Raw genomic sequence first — 27,533 nt, forward strand, 5'->3', positions numbered from 1 at the left:
TGTTTTCACTCCTTTCAAAGTTGCCCAAATGTTAGTCCATGTCATCATTCAGCTGAGTGTATCATCATTCAGAGAGTTGTCATCATCATATTAGGTTCCATTGGGTCATGTTACACCTTGTTCATGCTTCAGTTGTGCCTTGGCAAGGTCATTTCCCTCTCCTAGGGTTTTGATGGAAATATCTCTTGGACAGTCAAATCATTAATCCTGATGTTCATACACTTTCCCCTATCCTTAAAGTACCTTATCAAATGCTTCCCATCACTGAGATCCCCCAAAATCCTCATTTTTGCACAAACCCTAGTTTCTAGCTACAACCTGGCAATTTTCTAGGTTGGGCCTGTGTTTTGCCCTTTTGGACCCCTTCCCCTCGCTCAATCTCTGAGATTCCATTTTCCCCTGCTTCCTAACATCCCTCCCTACTCCCAAAAATTTCCTCAAGAATTTAGAAGCACCCTATCCCCTTCATTTCGCTTCATTTCGACAAAATTCCTTGTTTCACACATCGGGACAAGTCGCACTCAAATGATGTTCCAGAGCAATAAAAGATGAATTTTGGAAAACTGAGAGAGGTTTTTGTCCATAACATGCCAAAGAAGAAAAACCTCCTTCACTTTTTACACAGGTGTCATGGTTTGAGAGAAATGTCAAGAATACCGTTGCCTCAGGAGAATCAAAGACACCTCTGAAGTGACCTTGGGAAAATCAAGTTTTCTCCTAGATTGGTTGGCCAAATGATTTGCTTGATGGGTAAAATGATAACTAGACACAAAGAGCTTTCCAATGAGCTATCATGAGCTAAATTTGGGGTTGAGGAAGACATTCAAAAGTTGACTGCAACAGCACTCTTCCTTGAGGCAGCCTCATTTGGCACTTTTTGACCAGTCTTGGGAGATTTGATTTTTGATAGGGCAAATGAACTCCAAATTGAAAAATTCCAGTTGGGTTGGAAAGTAGACTCAAAGACCTTTCCAACGAGCTATCCTGCACCTAATTCTGACACCGGGAAGGCCTCCAAAAGCCTCCTGCAAAAGCGCGACCCGTCAGGGCACCTCCAGCAGTGTAAAAATTACACAGGCGCGACCCGTTGAGGGCGCGCGACCCCTTGGGCAGTGCGCGCGACCTATTAGGGTTTCCTCCACAGAAAGTTACCAGCAAGCTGCCAAGGAACCACAATTTGCTAAATTTTGCAAGGTAGGCCCTCAATTATGAAAAATTATTGCTTGCTACAGTTCAAGAAGGTCATGATTGTATTTATAAAAGTCTCCATTTGCAAGTAAAAGTCTCCATTGTGCTTTTGGGCTTGAAGTTGTCAAAATTGTTAGGGTTTATTATGCTGTTTTGAGGTATCTCTTTTCTTTCCTATTGTCCACCTCCCATTACATATTCCTTATCATTTTATTTAAATTTCCCTTCCAAATTTGCTAAGAGCCTTAAACCCTACCCCTCTCCCTAAGAAATCAAACCCTAAACCCTACCTTCCATAACATCCTTGCAAATGAAATTGTATGATGATGTTGATGTCATGATTCCTCTCTTTAACCCCTGTTTCATATATTTTTCCCAGTTTCCCTTCCAAGTCTCCCTTCCCTAACATTTCCCTTGTGCTACTTGTCCCCTTGAGACAGCATTTAAAAACAGTTAAAACATCAGATTTCAAAGCAGAAGCAGCAGTACATTTCAGTTACTTTGCCCCTGAAACCATGTCAGAAACCGAAACCGACTATGAGCAAAGTGATGATCGTGAGTCAACACCAGAAGTTGAGCCTGCTCTAGAACATGAAAAACCACTATTGGGCCCGAATGCACGTATGCAAGGCAAAAATGAAGGTGCTCCAAAGGCGGTTGGCCAAAGCACAAAAAAGGAGAAAGAGGCCCGATCCCCTCCATATCTTGGCCGAGGCTTCACTGAAGGACCAAGGCACTAAATAGCCCAGCCACAGCACAAATCCCAAGAAATTTTGAGTATTTTGGGTAAATTTTGGTTTTTTCAGGCAATTACAGGTTTTCTCCATTAACGGGTCTCACCCCTCGCGCGACCCTTCATCCTGGCAACTCCATTTTGCAAAAACTTAGCATTTCCAGATTTGTCATGAGAAGTTACATATGCTCATCAATGGACTTGAGATTTTATGAAGTTTTGGGCCTCCAGAAAGTCAAAAAAGGAGCAAAAAATGACTTTCTGCCACATTTTTGAGACACAGAAAGCAGTGTCGGGAGATTGCAATTTTGGAGGGGCAAATGACCACCAAATTCAGAAATTCCAGTTGGGTTGGAAAGTAGACTCACAGACCTTTCCAACAAGCCTACTCTTGCTCAATTTGGACACCGGGAAGTGCCCCAAATGTGGTCCCAAAGGCACGCGACCTGTCAGGCAGAGGCGCGCGACCCGTCAGGCAAACTTCTCCAGATTTCAGTGTACAGTTCAGAAAAACGCAGTTTGACCCTGTTTGACTTTTTGGGGTGGATTATTATGCTCTTTGATGTAATTAATGTACTTTTATGACACTTTTACACTTATGTACCTCTTCTAGAAGATTCATTCATGAAAAGGGTGAAAATTAAATGAATGAATTGGTTTCCTAGCTTATAGAGGCAAGTTGTTTTGACTGCCTAGTTTTCAGTGCTTAGTTTAGAAGTGGTTGAAACAACTCCTAGGATAGTGAGCTCGACCCCTAGAGGCAGGGAAAGATGTTAGATGATCTATATTATGTACTTTCTTGCTCATTTTCATGGTTGGACTCTTGAGGGAGAAGTTATCATTGTATTATTCACTGTATCTCTGCAATTTTTGGCTAAGGAAGACCAGGGTTTTGCAGTCCTTTTTGGGATTCTTGTGGTTACATGTATTGATGGTGTGTTTCTCTATGTACCTGTAAGTGTGTTATGTGAATCATTTCCTTTCTTTTCCTTCTGCACATTAAGCAAACGAAGTGTTAAAATAAGAATTCATGACTGTCATGCTCTGCTTTTAAGTTTGTTTAATTTCAATGTTTTCTACTATTTAAGGAGAATTCAAATTTATTGTTTGCTCTCCTTAGCTCCTCACCTGTCATTCCTGACCATCCACCTCAATCAAAGGCATCAATACTGTATCCTACCTCGCCCCAAAGAACCCTCTGTAGAAACTGTGTCCAATCCCCGCACCCAAAATTGCCATCCCCTCAATTTGCCACCAAAAACCCTAAAAACCCCAAATCAACCTTTTTGATCAGTTTACTAGCCTAAAATCAGTGTTACCCTATTGGTCATCTCATCCATTGAAGATCTCACCGAGATAGACCGGAGAGAGCCCTCTCCCGCCCCGTAGGGCTAGCTACGAGGCGAAGTGGTTTAATGTTGCCTTGAGGTTTACCTTTCTCAACCTGAGGTGAAATTTCAAGCGCTAACACAATGATTTCATAAAAAATGACATCTCTGCTTACTTCATTTTGGTGTTCTTCATTGATGTAGACTCTGCACACTTTAGAGAGGTGCTATATTCAACAAAGATGCCTTTTATACCTGTAGGGTCCAACTTCTTCCGTTTGTCCTTGGGAATGTGAATGTATACGGGACATCCAAAAATTTAGAGATCATCAACATTTGGCTTCTTTCCTGTGAATGCTTCTTCCAGAATCATATCATTAAGAATTCTGTGAGGACTTCGATTTTGTATATAGAATTTTGTTACAAAGGCTTCTCCCCATAAGAATTTGGGAAGGTCTTGGTCATTCAGCATCACTCTAACACATTCTTCAATAGATTGGTTATTCCTTTCAGCCACACCATTTTGTTGAGGATTGTAGGGATGTTAAAATTGGCAACTAGGGCCAAATTCCACCTAAGGACAACTCATTTGATGGAGATGATGATTGCATTAAATTCCTCTTTTCGAGAGGACCAAAATTGATATAAAGATCATGTCATTTGGACAAGCAAAAGTGTGATTTTGAATTTATGCCCACACATGTGCAAATTGTCAAGGTTGGGCACATCATCATGTAGGCTCAGAAAACCCAATGAATGTGTCACTTCACCCTCAATGACTTGTATAAATACAAGTGACCTTTCAACTGATTTGGCATCTTCTTCATTCACACATTCTCTCTCCTTCTGTCATTGGTTCGTACTACATTGGGCATTCGTCTCTCTCACTCATGTCGATCAAGAAGGACGAATTTTAGACGCTGGATTATAGGGCCGAAATTACAGAGTTGACTACAGTTTGACCAACGTTGACCAACACCTTTTGGGCACCATTTGAATTCGATCTTTTGGGGATATTTCTGTCTCAACAAGCCACAACTTTTGGCATAGAAACCGAGGTTTTCTTAGCACTTTGACCGTAGACCAAATTGCAGGTGATCACAGATTTTGGGACAACAAGTTTGACTGAGTTTGACTGTTGACTTTGTCGCTGTTTTGGGCCAACTTTGACCTCCAAATTAGGCTGAGTTTTGCTGGGAAGTCTGCAATGTTTTGAGGACATTCTATTGCTGCTTTGACCAACATTGTCTTTCTGGTTAGGGTTGAAGTTTGGCTGCAGAAATTGACAGAGCTGCTTTAACTTTGAATTGGGTAAGTAAATTTGAGTTTTGAATTCTGACTTTGAAGTATTGATCAAAGGGTTTTCCCCTGGCATCTACCAAATCTGGTGTCCTCTTGTCTTGGCTTGTCTTCTGCATATTATTTTATGTTCTATCTAATTTTGCTGTCAATGTGATTAATGGTTAATGTGATTACTACTGGAAATCTAAATTGGAAATTGCTATTGGGTTACTTATGGAATATTGAAGTAATTGTGCTAAGCATAGAACAAACCATTGTTATGTAAATTTAACGTGGTATTAGAGCCTAGGTGGAGACAAAGCCAAGCAAGAGACAGAAAAACAATCATTAAGAAAAGAGTTGTTGGACAATAATATTGGTCTAGCTTCAATGGCGACTACATCATACTTCAAATCTGAGGATAAGCTCAAGGAAAAATTTGACTATCATGCATGAAAGTTGACTTTGGAAGAGAATGATGCTATGGACTATGTAAAGGGAAGAGTGGCGGAGCCTCCTTTAAATGCGCCTGCTGCTGCAAAGACGAAATACAAGAAAGGTGAGGTCAAAGGTAAAATAATCATTATAGACTCTATTCAAAAGCATTTGGTTGCTTATATTTCTGATTTAGAAACATCTAAGGAGATGTATGGTACACTGGTTGGGATGTTCAAAGGGAACAATGCAAATCAAATCCTCTTTCTCAAAAACAAGTTGAAGGACATCAAGATGGACAAAGGGGAGTCTATCCAATCCTACTTCATGAGGATTACATAAATCAAGAATGATCTTCTATCTATTGGAGAAGTTGTTGCTGACAGGGAGCTCACTCTCATTTCTCTTGGAGGTCTCACGAGCATGGGATGTGTTTAACACCATATTCTTAACAATGACAAAATTCCTAGTTTCTATGAATTATTGGCTAGATGCACACAAGAAGAGACGAGGATGATGGAGATAGACAAGCCTTCAAATGGAAATAAACCTACTGCTTTCTTTGCTCATGCGAAGAGGAAGAACAATGCTGGTCCATAAAGACAAAGTCAAGGATTCAAGTAGGGATTCAAAGAAGGAAGAAAAGGAAGGTGCTACAATTGCAACAGGTTTGGCCACTATGCTAGAGAGTGGCCTCACATGAAGGATATTCCATGGGATGACAACAACAACAACAACAACAATAACAACAATCACAACAATTTCAAAGGCAATGGCAATCAAAGGAACACCATGTTCAACAATAAAGGAAAGGGGAATGCTCCCGCTGCTCGATATGGTAATGGTTGAACTCCCAAAAGGACGAGAAATTCTAGATATGAGGAAACTAATGTTGTAGAAAAACAAAAATAATTTTATCTTATTTCCGCCCTCACTACTGCCTCTCCTCTGGATACTTTGGATGATTGGTTGATTAATAGTGGAGCCTCAAGGCACTTCACCAGGTACAAGGAGGCCCTCTCAAATTTGATTTAAAAGAAGGCTAATTTGGAGATCATACTTGGAGAGAATGCCACCTACCCCATGAAAGGGAAAAGGACTATCACTCTTCACTTAAATCAAGGTCAAACCCTTCATCTACAAGAAATATTGTATGTACCCGATTTGAAGAAGAACCTGGTGTCTATTTCCACAATGGAAGATAAAGGCTTCAAGGTAGCATTCATTAATGGAAAGGTACGTATTTGGCGAAGAAACCCTAAAGATGCATTTACACTTGGATTTAGGGTTGAAGGTCTCTATCAAGTTGGAGGAAGTCCTTTGGGAGCTATGACTTGTGATACTTCTCTTAAATCTTCTTATGACTTGTGTAAGGAAGATGTGTTGAAGAAAGTCTAACTAGGTTCGGTCTTCATAAATGTAATTTTGATCTTTGTACTTGTAAAAGAAAAGAATTATTAATTTTGTCATTTATAAAAATGGGTTTTTTGCCCATTTGATAGGTCAAGCACATGTTTAAGTGCTTCTAGGAAAGTCAAAGAGTCAATGTAATTATTGAAGACCCATGTGGGCATGTTACACTATGTAAATCTATGTATTAGAATCAAAGAATGACCTCCAAGCAAAGTCATAAGCCTCCTCCATATGTTGGCCTCAACAAAAAGAAGTAATTCGGAATTTAAAGGACAAGTCGGCCTCAATTGATCAAGTTTGTTCAATAGGAGGGACAAACTCCTATATATAGGGCCATTCGACCTCACCAAAGAGGCATGACGTGATCTCTGAAATCAATTAAGAGGAAAGGGTTAAAAGAGGTGCGAAAAAGAAAGAGAAGGGTCTCTATTTCAACGAGTAAGGAGGAGCATCCTAGCTGAAGTTGGGGGACTGATCTAGAGACAGATTTCTATCACACGTGCGAAGAGGAAGGGTTCATTCTGTTGCTATATCAGATCAGCCATCACAGTGATAAGAAGATTCTCGGTTGAGCTAGTGGAAGGTCACTAATTAGGCCTCCTCATCAAGCGAAGGAAGAGACACTTAAAGCGAAGGAAAAAGGACAAGTAAAGCATCAATTCGTGAAGATATCCTCCCACACGTGCGAAGGAAAGAGACCAGATTGCAGTCTGCAGCCATCTCAGATCTGTAACTATAGTAAGGAAGAGAGATTGGATGAGTCAAGAATAAGGTCTTCTCCTCAATCAAAGAAGGCTCCACCTCAAGCGAAGAACAATAAGGAAGCGTGTTTCTCCTAGGGTATGCATAACTAGGGTTCCTACAACAAATCTATCACTTGAAGGAGGATGAAGAAGAAGGTCAAGGTGTAATAGGAGGAATTGATCTCGGTTCGAAAGGAAAGGCTTGACTTGTGCTTGGAGGATCTTCTTGTCAAGGGTCTAGGGTTTGGCATTTGTCAATTGAAGCTTCAATAAGAGAAATTTGCAAAAGAGTTTTCCTCTCTAGGAGAGAGAGGTTTTGCCTTGGCTGAGAGCCAACATCTTGTGTTCTTGTCTCCTTTTGTTTTGGTAACTGTTTGATGAAGAAAGAGAACATACACTAATAATAATAAGAGAAGATTGTGCTAATAAGAAAAGTAAAAAGTACTTCACAATTAGTTATCATCGTCAGAAGAATCTCTCCATAACCTCGATGCCCTAGATTCTTCAACAAGATGGTCACAGGTATGCCCGAGTTCAACATAAATCATGAAGGTGTTTTCCAAGGTTGTGCAACTGGAAATCTTACAACGGGACCATTCCCCTCAAGTGAAAGTCAAACTACCGACATTCTTCAATTGGTCCATTCTGATCTATCTTGTATGTTGCCCGTAACATCATTAGGATGATACTTATACTATGCAATTTTTGTGGATGACTTCTCTCGCAAAACGTGGATCTATTTCTTGAAGAAGGACAAAGTATTCAAATGGTTTCATTATTTCAAAGCCTTGGTTGAAAATAAAATAGGGAAGAAGTTCGAAATATTGAGGACCGATAATGGAACCAAATATGAATCAAATGAATTCAATGATTTTTGTAGAGAGGCTGGTATTAAGAGGGAGACCATGTTAAGTTATGGTATGTTCTATGCTTATAATAGTTTACTTCTTTTTCTTATTATATTCCACATATTAGAAATCACATGTACATAAAGTAAAGTGCAGATAGAACATTCAACGATTGACAGAAAACAAGCCAAGACAAGAGACACAAGATGTGGCGGCTAGCCAGGGACAAACCCCACAATGTGTGGGGAAATCTTTTGATCAAATCTTCTTTTATCTTCAATAATTCAGCAGAGAGAAATAGTACAATAAATCTGATTTATATCAGCAGTAGCAAACCCTAGATCAGCAGCATCAGCATTAGCGGCTTCATCATCAAGGTAGGGCAGACGATATCTCACAAACTGACCGTCAGATCGACTTGATTCCACCTCCAAAAGTTGCGGCTTCCAGAGGAGGTTCAGATGAACCTACAATGCAGTTCAGATGAGGAGATTCTAGTCCACGCAGGTCAAACTTTACTTCTGCAGTTGCAGCTTCAGTTTCAACAGCGTCCTTCAAACTAGGGCAGTCGATATCTTGCAAATCGTCCGTCAGATTGACTTGATTCCACCACCAAAAGTTGTAGCTTTCAGAGGAGGTTCAGATGAACCTACAACACAGTTCATATGAGGAGATCTTCTGGTTCACGTAGGTCAAACTTTACTTCTGCAGTTATAGCTTCAGTTTTAGCAGCTTCCAGCTTCACATGTCTGAGGGAGAGACCCTTTTCTGCGCAGTAGAGAAGAGACTCTTTTCTGCGTAGTAGAGAGAGAGATGTGATGAGATGAGTGAGTGGAAATGAGGAAAAGTTCGCTTGTATTTATACACAACTGATGATGTTTGAATAGATGCGACTGTCGGGCTTCTAAGCCTACATGAGTTGTAGGTCGGCTTGATAATAATTCCATAATCAAAATAAATTCATATCTCCATAAATACTTATCAGAATTGGATGATCTTTAGATCATTCCTACACCTCTCAACAAGAGGAATCTAATAAAAATATTATCAGCCATGAATAAGATGACCCACACGAAGTTTGGCCCTAGTTTCCAATTTTAACACTCCCTCTCAACTAGGGAGAACTTCATCTGCAATTTGTCTGTCGGTTTCTACTATTCATCCATCAAATGCACTGCCCTATAGAACCTAACCCTTGACCTGCTTTGCTCTATTCTGCCTGTTCTGCTTTGTCTTGTTCTGCCTTGTACTAATTTGTATTGTTCTGCTCTGTTCTACTCTACTCTTGCATTGTTCTGTTTTGCTCTGCTTTTGTCCGAATTATGAAGAAGAAGAAATGATCGAGGATGTATCATACTGACTCAAAGTCAATCTCAGAGTATGTACCACTGGTCCCAGACCAGTCTCAACCAACCCGAAGTCAGCGTCATAGTGAGTACAACTCCACTGGTCCTAGACCAGTATCATCCTCCACTGACTCAAAGTCAGTCTTAGAGTGTGTACCACTGGTCCCAGACCAGTCTCAATAGACCTGAAGTCAGCGTCATAGTAGGTACCGCTCCTACCACTGGTCCCAGACCAGTATCGCAGTCTCAGAGAGTTTACCATTGGTCCCAGACCAGTCTCAACCGACCCGAAGTCAGCATCATAGTATGTACCACTCTCACTGGTCCCAGACTAGTACTGCATTGACACGAAGTCAGTCTCAGAGTATGTACCACTGGTCCCAGACCAGTGTCAACTGACCCGAAGTCAGCGTCATAGTATGGTACAACTCCCACCACTGGTCCCAGACCAGTATCATTGATCCCAGATCAATGGAGGTCATCCTAGCGTAGGGAGTACGATAGATACAATGATGCGTCCATCGGTACTACTATGGTCCCTAACTTCATTTTCCTGCTCATTGATAAGATGAGAGGTACTTCCCATGAGTCCCAGACTACATGGGTAGGATGCCTCGACAGGAGAACTAATCAATCCTGTCTTCACAGGAGAACACATCAATCTTGCTACAATCACCATGGAGAACACATCAATCCAGGCCGCCATGGAGAACACATCAATCCAGTTCTCACAGGAGAACACATCAATCCTGCTACAGTCACCATGGAGAACACATCAATCCAGGCCTCACAGGAGAACACATCAATCCTGCTACAGTCGGCATGGAGAACACATCAATCCAGGCCTCACAGGAGAACACATCAATCTTGCTACAGTCGCCATGGAGAACACATCAATCCGGGCCTCACAGGAGAACACATCAATCCTACTACAATCACCATGGAGAACACATCAATCCAGGCCTCACAGGAGAACTAATCATCCTGCTACACAGGAGAGCGAATCATCCTGTTCCACAAGAGAGCGAATCATCTTGTTCCAGTGTGCACCACCAGGGGAGGGTGAGTCACCCTGTGGTCGTATATTGCTCCAGTAAGAACCATAAGCCCTCAGAGCTCCCAAGCTGAATATATGCAACATGCAGGACCCTTGTACAAGGGTTTCTTGATTACTCCAAGTCGTTTGGGAAAATCACAGATTAGATCTTTCCTCGGGGCTTTGACAAGGTGTATTGACCTGTACATCATCTTAATGCGATGGAGCCTCCTTGCTCATCGACTTACCATATCCCAGATGATGTCTATCTGCTGGAGCAATCGACGAATACGAGATTCCTCAATAATTGAATCCCACCTTTGGTTGTTACAGAGAATCACAGTGGTATCCAATGTAAATCCAAACAGCTCACTAAAGAACTTTCGCAACCAGATTGCCTCACAGGAGGCCATGCTAGCAGCAATATATTCTGCTTCGGTGGTGCTCAAAGCCACCGACTTCTGCTTCTTGCTCATCCAGGATATTGAAGCAGATCCCAAGGTGAAACAGCACCCGGAAGTGCTCTTACGGTCCACGACACTGCCTGCCCAATCAGCATAAGTATATCCAAGTAGTCTTACATCTCCGGCAGTGTATCTTAACCCATTAGTAATTGTGCCACGAAGATATCTCATAAGATTCTTGGCATTGATCCAGTGAGGCTCAACCAAATATGAGCTCACAATGCTAACTGCAAAACATATGTTCTGACGGAGGTTCACCAAGAACATCAATGCGAATGAGTTTATGAAACTCAAAGGCATTTCCCAAATCTGGTCCAACATCACTACCGTATAACTTCTAAGAGTTAAGATCCTCGAGGTAGTCATAGGCTTGCAGTCCATCATACTGAATCTTTCCAATATCTTTACCACATATTTTCCTTGAGATAGGAAAATTTCCCTTGGCTTTTCCCACACTTCAAGTCCTTGGTCCTTCATTTCAAATTCAGAAGCCAACACCCTCTTACATTTGTGAATGAGAGGGTCTGCACCTATTAGAAAGAGGTCATCCACATACAACACCAGTATGAGAGGCTTGTCATCTTCAACCTTAAAGTAAAGGTTAGGATCAGCTTCACTCCTAGTGAATCCCAGCTTCATCAAGTAGCTATCGATCCTCTCATACCATGCTCGGGGTGCTTGCTTCAACCCATAGAGAGCCTTCTTCAACCTGCATACATGAGATTTTCAATCATAAATCTCAAATCCTTTGGGTTGCTCCACATAGACCTCTTCTTTGATCGAACCGTGCAAGAACGCGGTCTTGACATCCATCTGATGTAGGTTCCATCCTTGTGAAGCCACAAGGGCTATGATCAAGCGGATGGTCGTATATCTGGCAACAGGTGCAAATATCATAGTCTATACCTTCCTTCTGGGAGAAACCACGAGCAACAAAACGAGCCTTATACTATTCCGTACTTCCATCTGCTGCAACTTTATCTTGTAAAGCCATTTTGAAGTAACAATTGTCTTGTCCTGGGGTCTGGGAACTACTTCCCAGACATCATTCTCCATAATAGACTCATATTCTTTGGTCATAGCATCCTTCCATACTTGATGCTTGACGACATATGAAAATGATGAAGGCTCATTTTGTATGATCGTGCTCATGATGGTCAGGCATCCTAGATACCTGTTAGGTTTCTTACTTTCACGGAAGGTTCCTCGGTGTGCAACATGTCCTTTAGCATCATCAAGTATCCCCCTAAGCCATGAAGGCCTCTTCCTAGAAGAGGAAGGCTCAGGTGGATAAATAGGATCCATGGGTTCCTCCACATCGGCATTGTTACATCATCTACCCATAGAGACAGCTTCCACAATCGTACGGTTTTTCCTTTCTGCCACACCATTCTGCTCGGGAGTATGTGGTGTAGTAGTCTCCCTATTAATGCCAGCCTTAGATATGCCTGAGTGAACCAACTGTAATATGTCGAAAGTCTTGCTTTGGCTTGAGGGGAATGGTCCCCTTTTGAGCATTCCTTCGGCACATCCTAGACATACACCTTCTTTCTCTACTCGAAATTCGGGCATCCCTGTCACCATCTGTCTTACATCGAGTAGAGCTTTATAATGAAGGGGGGCAAACCTCCGATGCCAAAGTTCAGATTGAAGAGATGTGTCATAAGACATGATACCTAGCGGACTTCCATCGACCTGATATAATGAATCAACACGAAACCCAAGAGTAAAGGCATCTTTAACATTATTTTTCCATATACATACCTTGCCATCGCTGAAGGTTACCTTGTAGCCTTTGTCTTCCATTGCCGAGATGGACACCGGGTTCTTTTTGAGGTCAGGTGCATTTAATACATCCTGGAATTTCTAGCCTTCTTGAATGGTTGTCCTCTTCCTTGATTCCCAGCACTCCTCTTACCTCTGTTATTAGATTTTCCATTCCTTTGATTACCATGAGAGGGATTTTGATCATCGTCTCGGTGTGAGTCCTTTCTATCAGGGCATTCCTTTGCATAGTGACCTACTTTATCGTAGATGTAACATCGTCCTTTTTTTCCACCGTTAGGTCCAACCTTTCCTTTTGATTTAGTCCCGAAATTATTTCTTTTCTTAGCATGAGAAGAAAAGGCAGCAGGAGGACCTTTAGGCATGGACATTTCTTGCTCTTCTACCCTTGTTTCTTCTTGAATGCAGCTGGCCATTAACTCCTCGAAACTAGGAATTACATTATTGTTCAGAAGAGTAGTCCTGAACACGTACCATTCGCATGGTAATCCTCCAAGAGTCGTGAGTGCCATTTCTCTGTCAGTAATAGTCTCCCCAATAGATAGGAGATCGTTCTTGATCTCGATGATTCTTAAGAAGTATTCTTGCATACTCTCATCTTTACCCTTCTTGATTTCCCTCAGTTTATTTCTAAGAAACAAAACTTGATTTGCATCATTATCTTTAAATATACTCACCAGTCTATTGTAGATTTCCTTGGAGGTGTCAGTTCAAAGATGTAGGCCACCAAGTGCTTGTCGATAGAGTCCCGGATGATCTTCTTTGTTTTGACTTCTCCATTTTTCCATTTGTTCCAGGTAGCAGCGGATGCATTTGATGGAGGCTCAACAATATTGCCTCTTACATGGTCCAGCACTCCTTAATCTTCTAGGGTTAGATCGATAGACATCTTCCATCTGTGATAGTCATCTTTCTCATGGAGCTTGTTTTCGGCAAGAAAGAGTGTTGAGGACCCCATAGTTCTTTTAGGATAGCCTTGCCAATCTTCTCTTCGGTGATTGCTCTTGCTCTTGCTCGGGCTTTGTCTTCACTTCAGCTTCGATACCATGCTAAGTTATGGTATGTTCTATGCTTATAACAGTTTACTTCTTTTTCTTATTATATTCCACATATTAGCAATCACATGTACATAAAGTAAAGTGCAGATAGAACATTCAACGATCGACAAAAAACAAGCCAGGACAAGAGACACAAGATGTGGCGGCTAGCCAGGGACAAACCCCACAATGTGTGGGGAAACCCTTTGATCAAATCTTCTTTTATCTTCAATAATTCAGCAGAGAGAAATAGTACAATAATTTTGATTTATATCAGCAGTAGCAAACCATAGATCAACACCATCAACATTAGCGGCTTCATCATCAAAATAGGGCAGACGATATCTCACAAACTGACCGTCGGATCGGCTTGATTCCACCACCAAAAGTTGCGGCTTCTAGAGGAGGTTCAGATGAACCTACAACGCAGTTCAGATGAGGAGATCTTCTAGTCCACGCAGGTCAAACTTTACTTCTGCAGTTGCAGCTTCAGTTTCAGCAGCTTCCTTCAAACTAGGGCAGTCGATATCTTGCAAATCGTCCGTCGGATTGACTTGATTCCACCACCAAAAGTTGTAGCTTTCAGAGGAGGTTCAGATGAACCTACAACACAGTTCATATGAGGAGATCTTCTGGTCCACGTAGGTCAAACTTTACTTCTGCAGTTGTAGCTTCAGTTTTAGCAGCTTCCGGCTTCACATGTGTGAGGGAGAGACCCTTTTCTGCGCAGTAGAGAAGAGACTCTTTTCTGCGTAGTAGAGAGAGAGATGTGATGAGATGAGTGAGTGCAAATGAGGAAAAGTCTTCTTGTATTTATACACAATTGATGATGTTTGAATAGATGCGACTGTTGGGCTTCTGAGCCTACATGAGTTGTAGGTCGGCTTGATAATAATTCCATAATCAAAATAAATTCATATCTCCATAAATACTTATTGGAATCGGATGATCTGTAGATCAATCCTACACCTCTCAACGAGAGGAATCTAATAAAAATATTATCAGCCATGAATAAGATGACCCACATGATGTTTGGCCCTAGTTGCCAATTTTAACAGACCACCACTCCGTACACTCTTGAGCAAAATGGAGTTTCTGAAAGGAAGAATCGAACAATCATAGAAGCCACTTGTGCCATGCTTCGTGACCAAGGCCTATCGAAGTTCTTATGGGGAGAAGCTGCCACCACTGCCATATATGTTCAAAATAGGAGCCCACATCAAGCATTGGATTTCAAGACACCCGAAGAAGTCTTCTTTGGTAAGAAACTTGATATTTCTCATTTTAGAATATTTGGTTGTCCCGTGTATTTTCATGTGCCTAAAGAGTAAAGAAACAAGTTAGAAGCATCTGGGAAGAAAGGAATATTTGTGGGTTACAGTGAAACTTCGAAGGCATATAGAATTTATGTGCCTGGTCAAAGAGAAGTAGAAATAAGCCATGTTTTCACTTTTGATGAAGATTCTGCCCTTAGGAAAGCCAAAGATCTCCCTATCCCAAGGAAGGACAATGATGATGTTGCTGGAAATGAACAAATGCCCGATGTTAAAGGCCTAATGGATCCCATTGATCCACCTCTTGGTGATCCCTCTACTTCAAGGAAAAGACCTTTGTGGCTCAAAGATACTCTTGAAGATGCTGAAAGACATATTGCTCCAAGAGGGGGGACATTTCGTGAAAGTAAGAAGTCGAACAGGTATCAAGGGTACTTAGCTGCTATGAGTACTATTGTTCAATTTGAGCCATGTGTTGATTTGGAGTAGCATCAGGTGTGCTCTAGCCACGAAATTTGGTGGAGAGGTTGGGGCACATAAGATCTCCAACACCCTGAAAGGGTTTGTGCAGATTCTTAACAGTTCAGGAGATATTAAAATAATTAATATTTTTAATGGAGACCCTAAGTCTAAACTTAGGGAAAATAAAATATTAATGTGGATTAATATGAAACTGTGTTAGAATGTTCCAAAAGACATGGATCAAGCCAGATCTAATCTTAGCTGTTGATTAGGGACTTAATCTCAGCCGTTGATATGTCAACAGGAAAAGTATAAGAGGAGGCTTGAGGGTCACTTGGAGAATACACCAGAGTGATCAGTCATTCTATTCTCTAGAGCAGGGTTTGCTAAGAGAGATAGAATTAGTGATTGGGAGATGCAGCTGAGGGGCATTGAGTATCGAGAGACAGAGAGGCAGAGATAGTGTCGGGAGAGCAGCAGAGCAACCAGAGAGAGAGACGCAAGAGCAACCAGTGCTCACGACGGGCCACACAGAGGCAGCTAGGTGCTACGCAGAGCACCAGAGGGGCCAACGTAGTTGATGTAGAGGCTCAGAGAGCTGACGCAGACCAAGATAGGCTGACACAGGGCCAGCGCTGGGCCATGAGAGGCTGACGCAGTCCAGATTGGGTTAGACGCTGGGGTTTCTAGTGCAGATTGGTGCTGAGTAGCTGCCGGAAGGATTATTCGGGGTTTTAGCTAGTAGATTTGTCAGAAACTGAGTGGTATTACTGCCAAGGAAATTCTCTGTTGGGTAGGCCAGTTTCGGCACCCAAATTGTACTCTGATATTGCTTAATAAGAAAACCCTTAGATAGCTGCACCAGTTTTCCCACATTGGGTTTTTCTGGGGACATTAGTCCAAAAATAATGGTGTCATATGGTGTGTTTGTTCTTGTTTCTTTTAATTGCCGATCTGTAATATGTTGAGCATGCACTAGTGTTTATTTTCAGTATTTACATTGTAAATAACTTGTTAAGGAAAATAACAAGTAGGTAGGAATAAATAAGATAAAGTGCATGGAGGGTTTCTAACTAAGTAAACTTAGAAACTTCAACACCATGTGCGTTCGAAGAAGCCGTGAAACACCAAGTATGGAAGGATGCGATGAATGAGTACGAATCAATCATGAAGAATGATGTTTGGGATGTGGTTCCTAGACCCAAGGACAAGTCTATGGTCACTTCTAAATGGCTTTACAAAATCAAATATGGAGCTGATGGGAGTGCTGAAAAATACAAGGCCAGGTTTGTTACTTGAGGCTTCTCTCAAAAGGAAGGAGTGGACTATGATGATATATTTGCACCGGTTGCCCGATATACCACTATCCGATCCATTATTGCCCTTACTGCCTCTCAAGGATGGAACCTACACCAAATGGATGTTAAGACTGCTTTCTTGCATGGCTTGCTTAAGGAGGAAGTCTACATAGAACAACCTGAGGGTTTCGAAGTACAAAATCGAAGGACACGTTTGTAGGTTGAAGAAAGCCCTCTATGGGTTGAAGCAAGTCCCTAGGGCTTGGTACGAGAGGATTAATAACTATCTTATAAAGCTGGGATTTACAAGGAGCGATGCTGATCCTAACCTATACCTCAAGGTTGAAAAAGACATGCCTCTCATTTTGGTCCTTTATGTGGATGATTTCTTTCTGACAGGTGCAAATCCTCTCATTTATCAATTGAAGAGGGAGTTGGCTTACGAGTTCGAGATGAAGGACCTAGGTCTGATGCACTACGTCCTAGGGTTGGAGGTCTGGCAAAAGCTAGGTAAGATTTTCCTTTCTCAAGGAAAAGACATTGTGAAGCTGCTTGAGAGATGTGGGATGGTGGATTGCAAATCTGTGTCTACTCTGATGGAACTCAACTTCAAGAAGCTATGTGGAAGTGCTGCTGGGCTCGAATTGACAAATCCTTCCAAATATAGACAACTTGTGGGGGCCTTGATGTTCTTGGTAAACTCCCGTCCTGACATATGCTTCGCTGTGAATACGTTGAGTCAATTTATGGTCGAGCCTCATCACATACATTGGATTGCTGCTAAGAATCTCTTGAGATATCTCCATGGCACAATCAACTATGGACTGAGATACACTGCCAAGAATTTGAGGCTACATGGATATACTGATGTTGATTGGGCTGGCAGTGTGGTGGATTGTAAGAGCACGTCTGGATGTTGCTTCTCATTGGGGTTTGCTTCAATTTCTTGGATGAGTAGGAAGCAGAAATCGATTTCTCTAAGCACCGCCGAGGCCGAATACATTGCAGCTAGTATGGCCTGTTGTGAAGCTGTTTGGTTGAGGAAGCTCTTTAGTGAGCTATTTGAGCATGTGTTGGATACCACCGTGATCTACTGCGACAACCAAAGTGGGATTCACCTTTCAGAGAATCCCGTGTTCCACGACTGCTCCAAGCACATTGATATCGGGTACCATTTCATTCGGGATGTGGTATAGCGGGGAGCAATAAGGCTCCAACACATTGTAATGTCCCTTCCTAGATTAATTTGTCTCAAGTTTATTTCCACAATTTTGGCATTTTTGGTGACCATGGGACCCATGAATTTTTGGGAGAAAGACTTGGGAGAAAAGGGAGGCCGAAATATTTTGCTAGTGGAGCGTGGGGGCCACACGCATAGGGGAAAACACACTTGCCAAGGAAGGAATTCAAATAGCCAAGGAAAGGAGGTCGAAGAGCTTGTTGGAGGGGCCCACGTGGGAAAAGGAACTCACAAATTATAAATAGGAGAAGCTCAGCCTCATTTTGGGTCTTTTGCCAATCAAACTTACTATTGTTGCTCGAGCTGCTTAGCCAGGTCACTTTGTTGTTCAGCACCGAGTTTTCCAAGCGGAGAGCTCACCCTTTCTTTGGGGGACTTTGAGTGCCACCCTAGGGAGGTCACATCATACCAATTTGGAGAGGAGTTTGGAGGGATTCAGAGCTAAACACTCAACCACTCACCCAGCTAGTGCATATTCCAAGAGGACGTAGGAGGGGATACACTTGGGTCATTTCAGTTGTCTTCTGGGTAGTAATTGCCGAGAGAAATTTGGCATAGGAGCTTCAGGGAGAGATCAGCCTATTTGAGGAGTTTTGGAGCAGGAGATTGCTGATTGAAGGCAACAATGATTTGGTGCATCCAAAGCCAGTGCAGAAGCTATTTATCGGGCACATGTGGGAGTTTGTAGGACGAGTTTTGGAGCTGGGTTTTGCTGGGAGAAATAAGGAGAGCTTTGGGGCAGCGAGACTCAGCCTTTTGGGAGTGATTGGAGGAATTTTTCTGGGAGTTTTCAGGCAGACTGTATTTCCTAGCTGTTGGAGGAGGACGTGGTATTTGGGGCCAAATTTTGGGGGTCAGAACCAGAGCAAACCCTTTCTGGGTTTTGGTGGGTTATTTGTGAGGAGCTTGGAGTTAATTTTATAGAATTTTCTGAGCACTGGAAGTGGGGTTTCCAGCAGCGTTTTTCCAGCAGACAGTGTAGTTTACTGGGGCAGCGCAGGGCATCATTGGAGCAGCTTATTCCTTCATCTGGGCTTGCTATTTTATCACCTGGGTCTTGTCAAGCTTGCCATTGAGGCAAGCCCAGGTGCACTCCTTCCACACTATTGTACTATTGCTCCAATTACTTAATAAAATGGCTCAGCTGGTTGACATTTCTGGAGTTTTCATGGGTGTTCACTGAATGTTTTGAAATTTTGTGTTGCATGTATTGTTTTGCTTTGCATATCACTGTCTTTCCTAATTAGGAACATTATATTCTAGAATCAATACCTTTTTTGGCACCAGTCATATGTTGAGTCGTAAGGGACATTGAGGATATCCATTTTAGTGGCACCTTTGATCTGCACACAGGAATCAGTTTCAAAAGATCCAGTCACTTTGCTTTTTAATTAAATTGTCTAACGAGAGTGTGTTAATAAATGGTTCTAAGTTCTAACTATTCACTATGTCCAACATGCGGAGCTCATCCTGGTGTTTGCCACAGACTGCCATGGACCAAACATAGGTACCATATGAGCAAGTCAGGGCTACTAGAAGTTTGTTTGATTATCAGACAATGTTATGTTTTATAAATGGTTGTTGCTCTAATCTAATATGATGGCACATTTAATTTGTTAATGATAAAGTATTCATCTGCAAGTTGCACTCTAATTTACGTTTTCATATTTTCTACAACTAATTTGGCATTTTGCATGTATTTTTGAATATATATGCGTTATTAAGTATAAAAAATATATCACATATAGAATAATCCTAGAATGCATTATTAAATATAGAAAAATATATCACATACAGAATATATATATATATGTATGTATGTATGTATGTATATGTATATATGTATACATATTTATCATGTTTCCCCATTTCCAAAAGTTAAGGGGGTCATTTTTCCAGTGCATTCCTTGTATCATATAACTCAGGAGCATAGAAATTCAACAAGATGAGCATAGGCAGATGTACGGGGCCCTAATAGGAGGAATGCTAGTTTTTGTTTGAAAAATGTTATATTTTCCATTTTTCTCAAAGCTCAAGTTACTTTGCAATAACTGGTTATGCATGGGAGTGCACCACTACCTTCCCCTACCCTTTCTTCCTGCTGTCGAAGTGCACTCTGGACAGGAATGAGTCAGGAGCATAATCCCAATCCATGCAGGTGTGCTCCTGCACTGCATGTGACCAACTTGAAAGAGAATTTGAGTTGGGATTTTTTTGCAGATATGGAGACACACAAGAATAATGGTACAACATTCAAATATGACTAATCATTAGATTAAAAATCAGATTAATTCCAAATCGTTCTAGAATCAATACCTTGTTTGGCACCTGTCATATGTTGAGTCGTAAGGGACATTGAGGATATCCATTTTAGTGGCACCTTTGATCTGCACACAGGAATCAGTTTCAAAATATCCAGTCACTTTGCTTTTTAATTAAATTGTCTAATGAGAGTGTTAATAAATGGTTTTAACTATTCACTATGTCCAACTTGTGGAGCTCATCCTGGTGTTTGCCACAGACTGCCATGGACCAAACATAGGGACCATATGAGCAAGTCAGGGCCACTGGAAGTTTGTTTGATTATCAGACAATGTTATGTGTACTAAATGGTTGTTCCTTTAATCTAATATGGATGGCACTTTTAATTTCTTATTGATAAAGTATTCATCTGCAAGTTGAACTCTAATTTACATTTTCATATTTTCTGCAACTAATTTGGCATTTTGCATGTCTTTTTGAATATATATGCATTATTAAGCATTAAAAATTATATCACATACAGAATGATCCTAGAATGCTTTGCTGCTGGGATTTTGGGAAGGAGTGCTTCCACTCCTTGCTTTGTTCCGCAATCTGGAAACACCAACATTAATTAGCCCTGGCTAGTACAATGCTTATGTGAATTTAATGTGCATTTACATAGAAGTTGTGGCAATGTATACAGACCGCATATCTTGTAGACTTGTAGAATGTTGGCTCTTATATGAAGTCTGAATTAAGAAGTCCTAATTTTTGTAGAGGAGACTCATAGAGGCTTTCATCAAACTGTTTTGGCTCAATTCTGAGCTCCATTCAGTGTACTATTTTAGAGTGGATTATCTGAGAGTTTCTTAGAACTTTTCTTCTATTGCAGTGAAAATACCACTAATCATTTTTGTATTCCAATCGTAAGAACTTTGAAATATCATAGAAAGATATTGCTGAGAAAACCTGCAAATTGATAAAAGGAACTCCAGATAAGAGGGACTAAGCATCACAATGATGGATTAAGTTTGTCATACCTCTGAAATCTAGTACTTGGGAATGCTGAATTTGACTTAAATATATGTATTGTTTTTGATCGATTGATCTTTTGAAAATATACCTTTGCATTATTTATTCTTAGTGTATTGATATTGTTCAGATACACGATTTACTTCTGTGCTGATCCCCTTACATTACACTAATTGTTGCAGATTTAACCATAAGACTGCAGCAGAGGATGTTCACATTACCTTAGTGCCCATCGATTACAGTACTGATATGGACAATCCTGAAGCATCTTATAGCGATGAAGAGTGTAATACCAGATCATGTAGTGACATTTCAGATTGTGTGCATTCTGAAGCTGATACCGGCTTATCTCAAAGCCTCAATGGAAATGACAATGATGACATTAAGGGCACATGCTTCTCAAGTGCAGGAAGCAGCAGTGAGGTTCTGGAAATGATTCTAGTGAAGGATGTCAAAGAAGGAAGTGAGGTGAGGAAAGTATAAAGTGATTCTTGCCTCCATCATAAGCTAGTTGTTTGTTGACCAAAATCTCTTTGTACTTTGGTGATCATATAATATCATAAATGTTTAAATGATTCTCATATTTCACTAAAAGCACAGATGGTTAATCAGTTTCTACTTTTAAGAACCAATAAGATAACATGACTTTATTTATGTCCATGAATGACCATTAGCTGTTTGTACTGAATCCTCGTCCAACATACACTAAAAAAGCCAATGCATCAGTTTTGATTACTAAGTCTGGTGAATTCACACCTTTCTGAAAAGTGGCTATCCCAGTTGTGACTAATATGCTAGGTTAGCCTTAAACACCAAAAATTCCCTTTCATGGGTCTTCCAGGATCCTCATTTAGTGTTACCCTACATTGCTGCATGCACAAGAAGGAAATGACTGAGAGTCGTATCCTGTTCCAGATCTCTTGGCCATGAGTCCTAATCATCCTATTATCTCCTAGAATTACTGCTTTTAAGCATAGAGGATCCACGGGACCCGGACAAATCTACATATTCTGCTGCAATCCAATCTGAAAACAACATGGGATGTTCCAAAAGACATGCTTCACAAGCTCTTCTTTCTGGCAATTAGTGTATTATCGTCCATCTGACGAACCTGTTGCATGGGGCCTTCCCTTAACTGCCAGGCTGTAAAATAGGGATAGCAAATCAAAACACAGGATTTAAATGCAATTATTAATTTTGAAATTTCATAGCATCTTTTAATCCATTGTTCTGAATTTTAAAGTTTGCTTTCTTGTTTAAAAAAGAAATATATTACAAAGGTATTAGCACGAAGTTAAAGACAAAAAGATGCATTTTAATTTTTATTGTCTAGCTATTTTAATTACATGCATCATAATTGGATGCATAGATGCCAGACTGAGCTCAGTGAATGACTTGGCAAGCTTGGAGGGTAAGAGTACGACTTGGACCCAACAAATGCATGCCTAGAATGCAGCTGATTTGAGTAACTCTTTTCACTTGTCTTTCTCATAGTGATTTATGCTACATTTTTTTGCTCAAGCTTGGCAAGTCAAATTTGTGGGCACAAAAACTCATGTTGTGTGTGAGTCAGAGCTTGACCAACAAGTTATTGAGTCAAATTCACCATAGTCACATTGGATGTGCCACTGCCAAGTTTTTACTGAGTGGTGTTGGTTTGACTTGGTTTACACACTGATCTGGGTATGACTCACAACTCTGAGCCAAACCTAATGAGTTCTGGTATGATTGGACAGAACTGTTGGATAGTCTCAGAAATCAGACTACTAACTAACTGACTAGGAGTAAGATATACAGGTTTGAAGTCCTTGAAAAAAAAGACAAAAATTCTCTCTGGGAACCAGCTAATCAAGTAAGAGCAGAGATCTAAAGAGCTACAAGTGCAATAGGGAGAAAGAAGCTTCTAGAGTCATTTGTCTTATAAGGACACTCTTTCTCTTTTTTGTTGAACTGGACACTGAATTCATCAACTTGAATGTGATTTGACAGCCTCATTTTTGGACAAGTATTGTCCGAGGCAACCAGGGAGACAGGTTTTGAAAATTGAGCCCCACATTTGAAAATTTTGTAATATATATTTGCAGTTTTCAGAGTCCGAAACGTTCTGCTCTCCTTTTCTTTATGACCCCTCTTGAAGTATACCACAACAGAGATATATACTGTAATGTATTCTATATTAATTTGTGTTTAATATAATGATAAGTGGTAAGTTGCAACGAAATCCGTTCTAGTTATACATTTTTGATAAAGGGATGTGACTTTAGATAAAGGAGGCAACTTATGATGAATGCTTATGAATGGTTTTTGCTATTATTTTTATTTGGTCTACATCTAGGTATCAGTAGTATATGGTGTATGTTTAGCCTAAATTAGCTATTCTAGACGGTAGCAGGCACATTACAAACCATCTCCTTCTGAAATGCTTCAACGTTGAAGCATTAGTAAGTTGGCTAGCTGGTCAAGCAATCATGCTAATAGTGATCATTTTCTATATCTGCGTTTGTCCTTTGTCTTTTAGGAGTTTCAATATCCTTCACTTTTTTTTTTTTGACTTTGGTATGTCTCTAGAGTTTCTAACAATAATATCTTTTTTATAGTTTGATAGTTGATTTGTAACTTACGGAAACCGTCCTTCTTCAATTATAAATGATCATTATGAAGCTTGGTTTTGTGATGATGCTATTTTATTCATAATTCCACTACTCTGTATAAAACATTGTAGCATGTGATGTCCTTTGTCATTATTATTCATGATTTCATCGTGTTCTCTGTTTCTCCTCTAACCTGCATGTGATGCTTTTTTTTCATGATTGGCATCTTGTCTCACATTTAGACAAGGGTCATGAAACCATTTTTGACAGATACTACACTCTCAATTATATTCTTTTGATATAAGATTCTACATATCGTTTGTGAGCAAGTTGATAGTATCCCAGACTAGGAATCTGGTTGAAGGTATTGTTGATTTTTGTGTAGCATGGGAGGTGTTCCCATATGGCTAAATGGTTTTCAAGTCAGCCTAGAAGAATTATGAAAAATTTAATATTTGAAGTGACAAGTTGGCGCAGCCTGTGTAGGGGTGTGTCCCTTGGGTTATTTCACTACATTCAACAAGTATAAGTAGAGGGTGTGATGTCTCATTTTCTCCACTAGGCAAGAGCAATTTTCTTCTCTCTCTTCATCATTTGTGTTATCCCTCTTGGACAGTCGCAAGTGTGGAGCAGGAAGGCTGCAGGAGCAGAAGGAAGGCAGTTGGCTGTAGGGGAAACAGGGCTAAAGAAGGGCTAAAGGGGCTGACCTCAAAAGACAACAGATTGGCCAAGTTTTATTGGTATTTTGAATTGGATATTGTCACAGATTTCTAGACAAATATCTGATTTGTAAACATTGCTGAAGAATAATTTCTCCTAAGAAAAGTCGCTGAGTTTTCTCCCAAGGTTGGGTTTCGCAGGGTAAAATTATTGTCTCTATTGTGCATAGTTGTATTTCTATGATTTTTACTGTTTCCACTGCATTTACTGTTGAGATTTTCTGAAGTGTAATTATTCAATCATAGTAGTGGCATCAAATACTGGTTGAAGATCATTAGGAAATAATTATCTGGCAGAAAATTGTATATGCTGCACTCTTGAATAGAAAATTCAACATGGTTTTAGAACTTTGTTGAATGAGCAGCCATTGAAGTCAGCCTAAGAGGCAATATTTAGCAGCTTGATTGGATCTCTTGTCAAAAATGGTGCCAAGTCTCAGGGCAGAAGACATGATGGAAGGTGCCACCAATTTTCGATCTTGGAAGACCAGGATACTCGTCTTGGAAGAAAATGAGATTCAGGATCATGGAAGAAAGTTATTCCAGAGCTAGAGAAACCTAAGGAAAAAGCCAAGCATAAGAAATATGAAGCCAAGGCTAAAAGAATCTTGATAGATTCCATAAAGGATCACTTGATTCCTCATGTTGTTGGTTTGAAGACTGTCAAAGAAGTGTATGATACTTTGGTGGGATTGTACGAGAGTAGCAACTGTTGATTTTTGGGTAGCATTGGATGTGCTCTAGCTCTGAAATTTTGTGGGGGGGCTAGAACACATGAGATCTCCAAGATCCAGAAATCGTTTGGTGAAATTCCACTTGGATTGTATTTTATTAAAATAATTAATATTTTTAATGGGGTTCCTAAGTCTAAACTTAGGAAAATTAAAATATTAATGGGTATTAATAAAAATATAGATGAGAAGCTTCTAAGCGACAAGGATCAAGTGTAATTTAATCTTAGTCGTTGATTAGAGACTTAATCTTGGCCGCTGATTTCTCAACATGAAAAGTATAAATGGAGGCTTGGGGTCAGTTGGTGCAGACACACAGAGAGATTGAGGAAATCGATTTTCGGAGGTGAGAAGTTCTCAGGAGGGAAATCGATTAGGGAGATCTTGCAGCTGAGGGGCTGTGATAGTTCGGGAATACAAACAGAGAGGCGAAGAGAAGCTTGTGGAGGCAGTGCAGTAGCCAGGAGAGCTGACGTTGGGCCAATTTGGGCCCACACAACCTTGATGCAGAGCCAGAAGGGCCAACGTAGAGGGAGAGAGCTGTCTTCCATGCAGAGTGCCAGAACTGTCGGAAAAGTTGGGGAAAGCTGATGCAGAGCCTCAAAGAGCTCCACACAAGCCCACGTAGTTACCACGAAAGGGAAGCGTAGTTGTAGCCGGGGCTAGCCAGTTTTGTTGCCAGATCAATCATAATTTGCTGGGTGAAGTGAGGTAAAACTCACTCAGGTTTTTTGCCATTGTATTTCTTAGTCACTGGTTTGCCGGGAGGGCGAACAACATTTGTATTCATAATTTCTGCTTAATAATAGAAAACCCTTAGAGCTGCTGCACCGGTTTTCCCGCATTGGGTTTTTCCAGGGATGTTTAGTCCAAAAATAAGTGTGTCCTTTGCATGATTGTTTCATTTATTTTTCAGTACTTGATCCGTATATTGGTGTAGGCTGCAATGTATTTGCATTAATATTTTCTAAATATGTCTGAAAATAACTTGTTAAATGAAGAACACAAGTAGGTAATGCAAATCAGTTTACTGCAGTAGGATTTCTGACTTGTTTGATTAAGAAATTTTCACATGGTATCAAAGAAATTGCAGATCAAGGAGGATTGAAGCCATCGGTGAAATAACAAAAGAAAATCTGTGTGCAAAGGCAGCTGTCCCGAGAGACAATACAATTTTTGGTCGAGAGAGCAGAGGAGGGGTGAAGCAGTCACTAAGGGAGGCTCACATAGAGCCTGCGTCAGCCTGTTTGGGTGACGCTATTGCTGCAGAGGGCATCACAATGGTTACTAGGCCAGCGCAGAGAATGTTGAGTCTCGTTTTTCTAGTTGCCGTGGCTAGAGGTGCAACACAGATTTCATTTGGAGTTGCTGGTGGGGTGCTGATTCTGTTGGTGCAGAACAATACCTAGTGGGGCAGAAGCAAAGTAGAGGGAATCAGTTCCTCAAAATATTTCTTGCCAAGAAATCTAGATTGAGTGCTGAGCAGTAGTAAAGAGAGATCAGAGGGGTGGTTCGACAATGGTTGGCAGAAGGATTTCCGTGAAGGAAATCGAACTTCAGAGGGAGCTTGTACCTTAGAGGATTTCTGGCGTTGAAGAAATCCAAATCCGAGTTTTGCTGGGGTAGCAACGAAAGAGGGAGAAGAGAACCAGTTCGACATTCATTTGAGCAGAGATGGCAGTTAATGGACTGAGGGATTAAGACAAGTTGGATGGAGCATCCAACTTCGTCATTTGGAAGGTCAAGATCCTGGCAGTTTTGGACAAAAATTGCATCAAGGATTATGCCTTGAAGACGGTTGCTGTTCCGGTTGATGTTGATCCTCTCAAGAAGTACGAGGAGGTTCAGGCAAAAGCAAAGTGCATGATCTTGGACGGGGTCAAGGATCATGTGATCCCACATATTGTTGAGAAAGACATAGTAAGGGAAATGTGGGAGGCCTTGACCACTTTGTACGAGGAAACCTCGGTTCAGTGGAAGATATTGCTTGAGAGTCAGCTGAGATAGTTTCAGTTGCAGAAGGGAGAAGAAATCGATCCCTTCCTTTTAAGGTTGCTTCGGATTTGTGACCAACTAACTTCTGTAGGGGCTACACCAGATCTCGAATTTATGGTCAGGATTTCCCTGAATGTAGTCACTGAAGACTGGGAAACCTTTGTCCAGAGCATCTTGTGTAGGGCTTCTCTTCCCGGTTGGGATGAGATGTGGGCAACTCTTCAACAAGAAGAGATCAGACGGTTGACCAAGGCAGGAAGCAGCATCAAAGGGATCAGAGTTAAGAAGGAGGAAGACGAGGATGCAACTC

At 40.9% G+C, this 27,533-nt stretch overlaps 1 protein-coding gene across 5 annotated transcripts in view; it reads left to right on the plus strand.

Moving 5' to 3' along the window:
- Nucleotides 1-27,533, plus strand: part of LOC149205313 (SET domain-containing protein) — a 339,426-nt gene that overhangs the window by 144,785 nt on the left and 167,108 nt on the right. For 4 of the 5 annotated variants that reach the window (XM_089394987.1, XM_089394991.1, XM_089394988.1 and 1 more), the window contains exon 3: nt 21,370-21,655. In XM_089394987.1, coding sequence (XP_089251113.1) covers nt 21,370-21,655 — 286 coding nt within the window. Of the gene's footprint in view, nt 1-21,369; nt 21,656-22,556; nt 22,599-27,533 lie in introns of all 5 variants that reach the window. The other variant, XM_089394992.1, reaches the window with a different exon arrangement.

This window comes from Pinus tabuliformis, chromosome 1_2, assembly GCF_031772625.1.
Source record: "Pinus tabuliformis cultivar Carrire ecotype Pingquan chromosome 1_2, CPIR1, whole genome shotgun sequence".
Lineage (NCBI taxonomy): Eukaryota > Viridiplantae > Streptophyta > Pinopsida > Pinales > Pinaceae > Pinus > Pinus tabuliformis.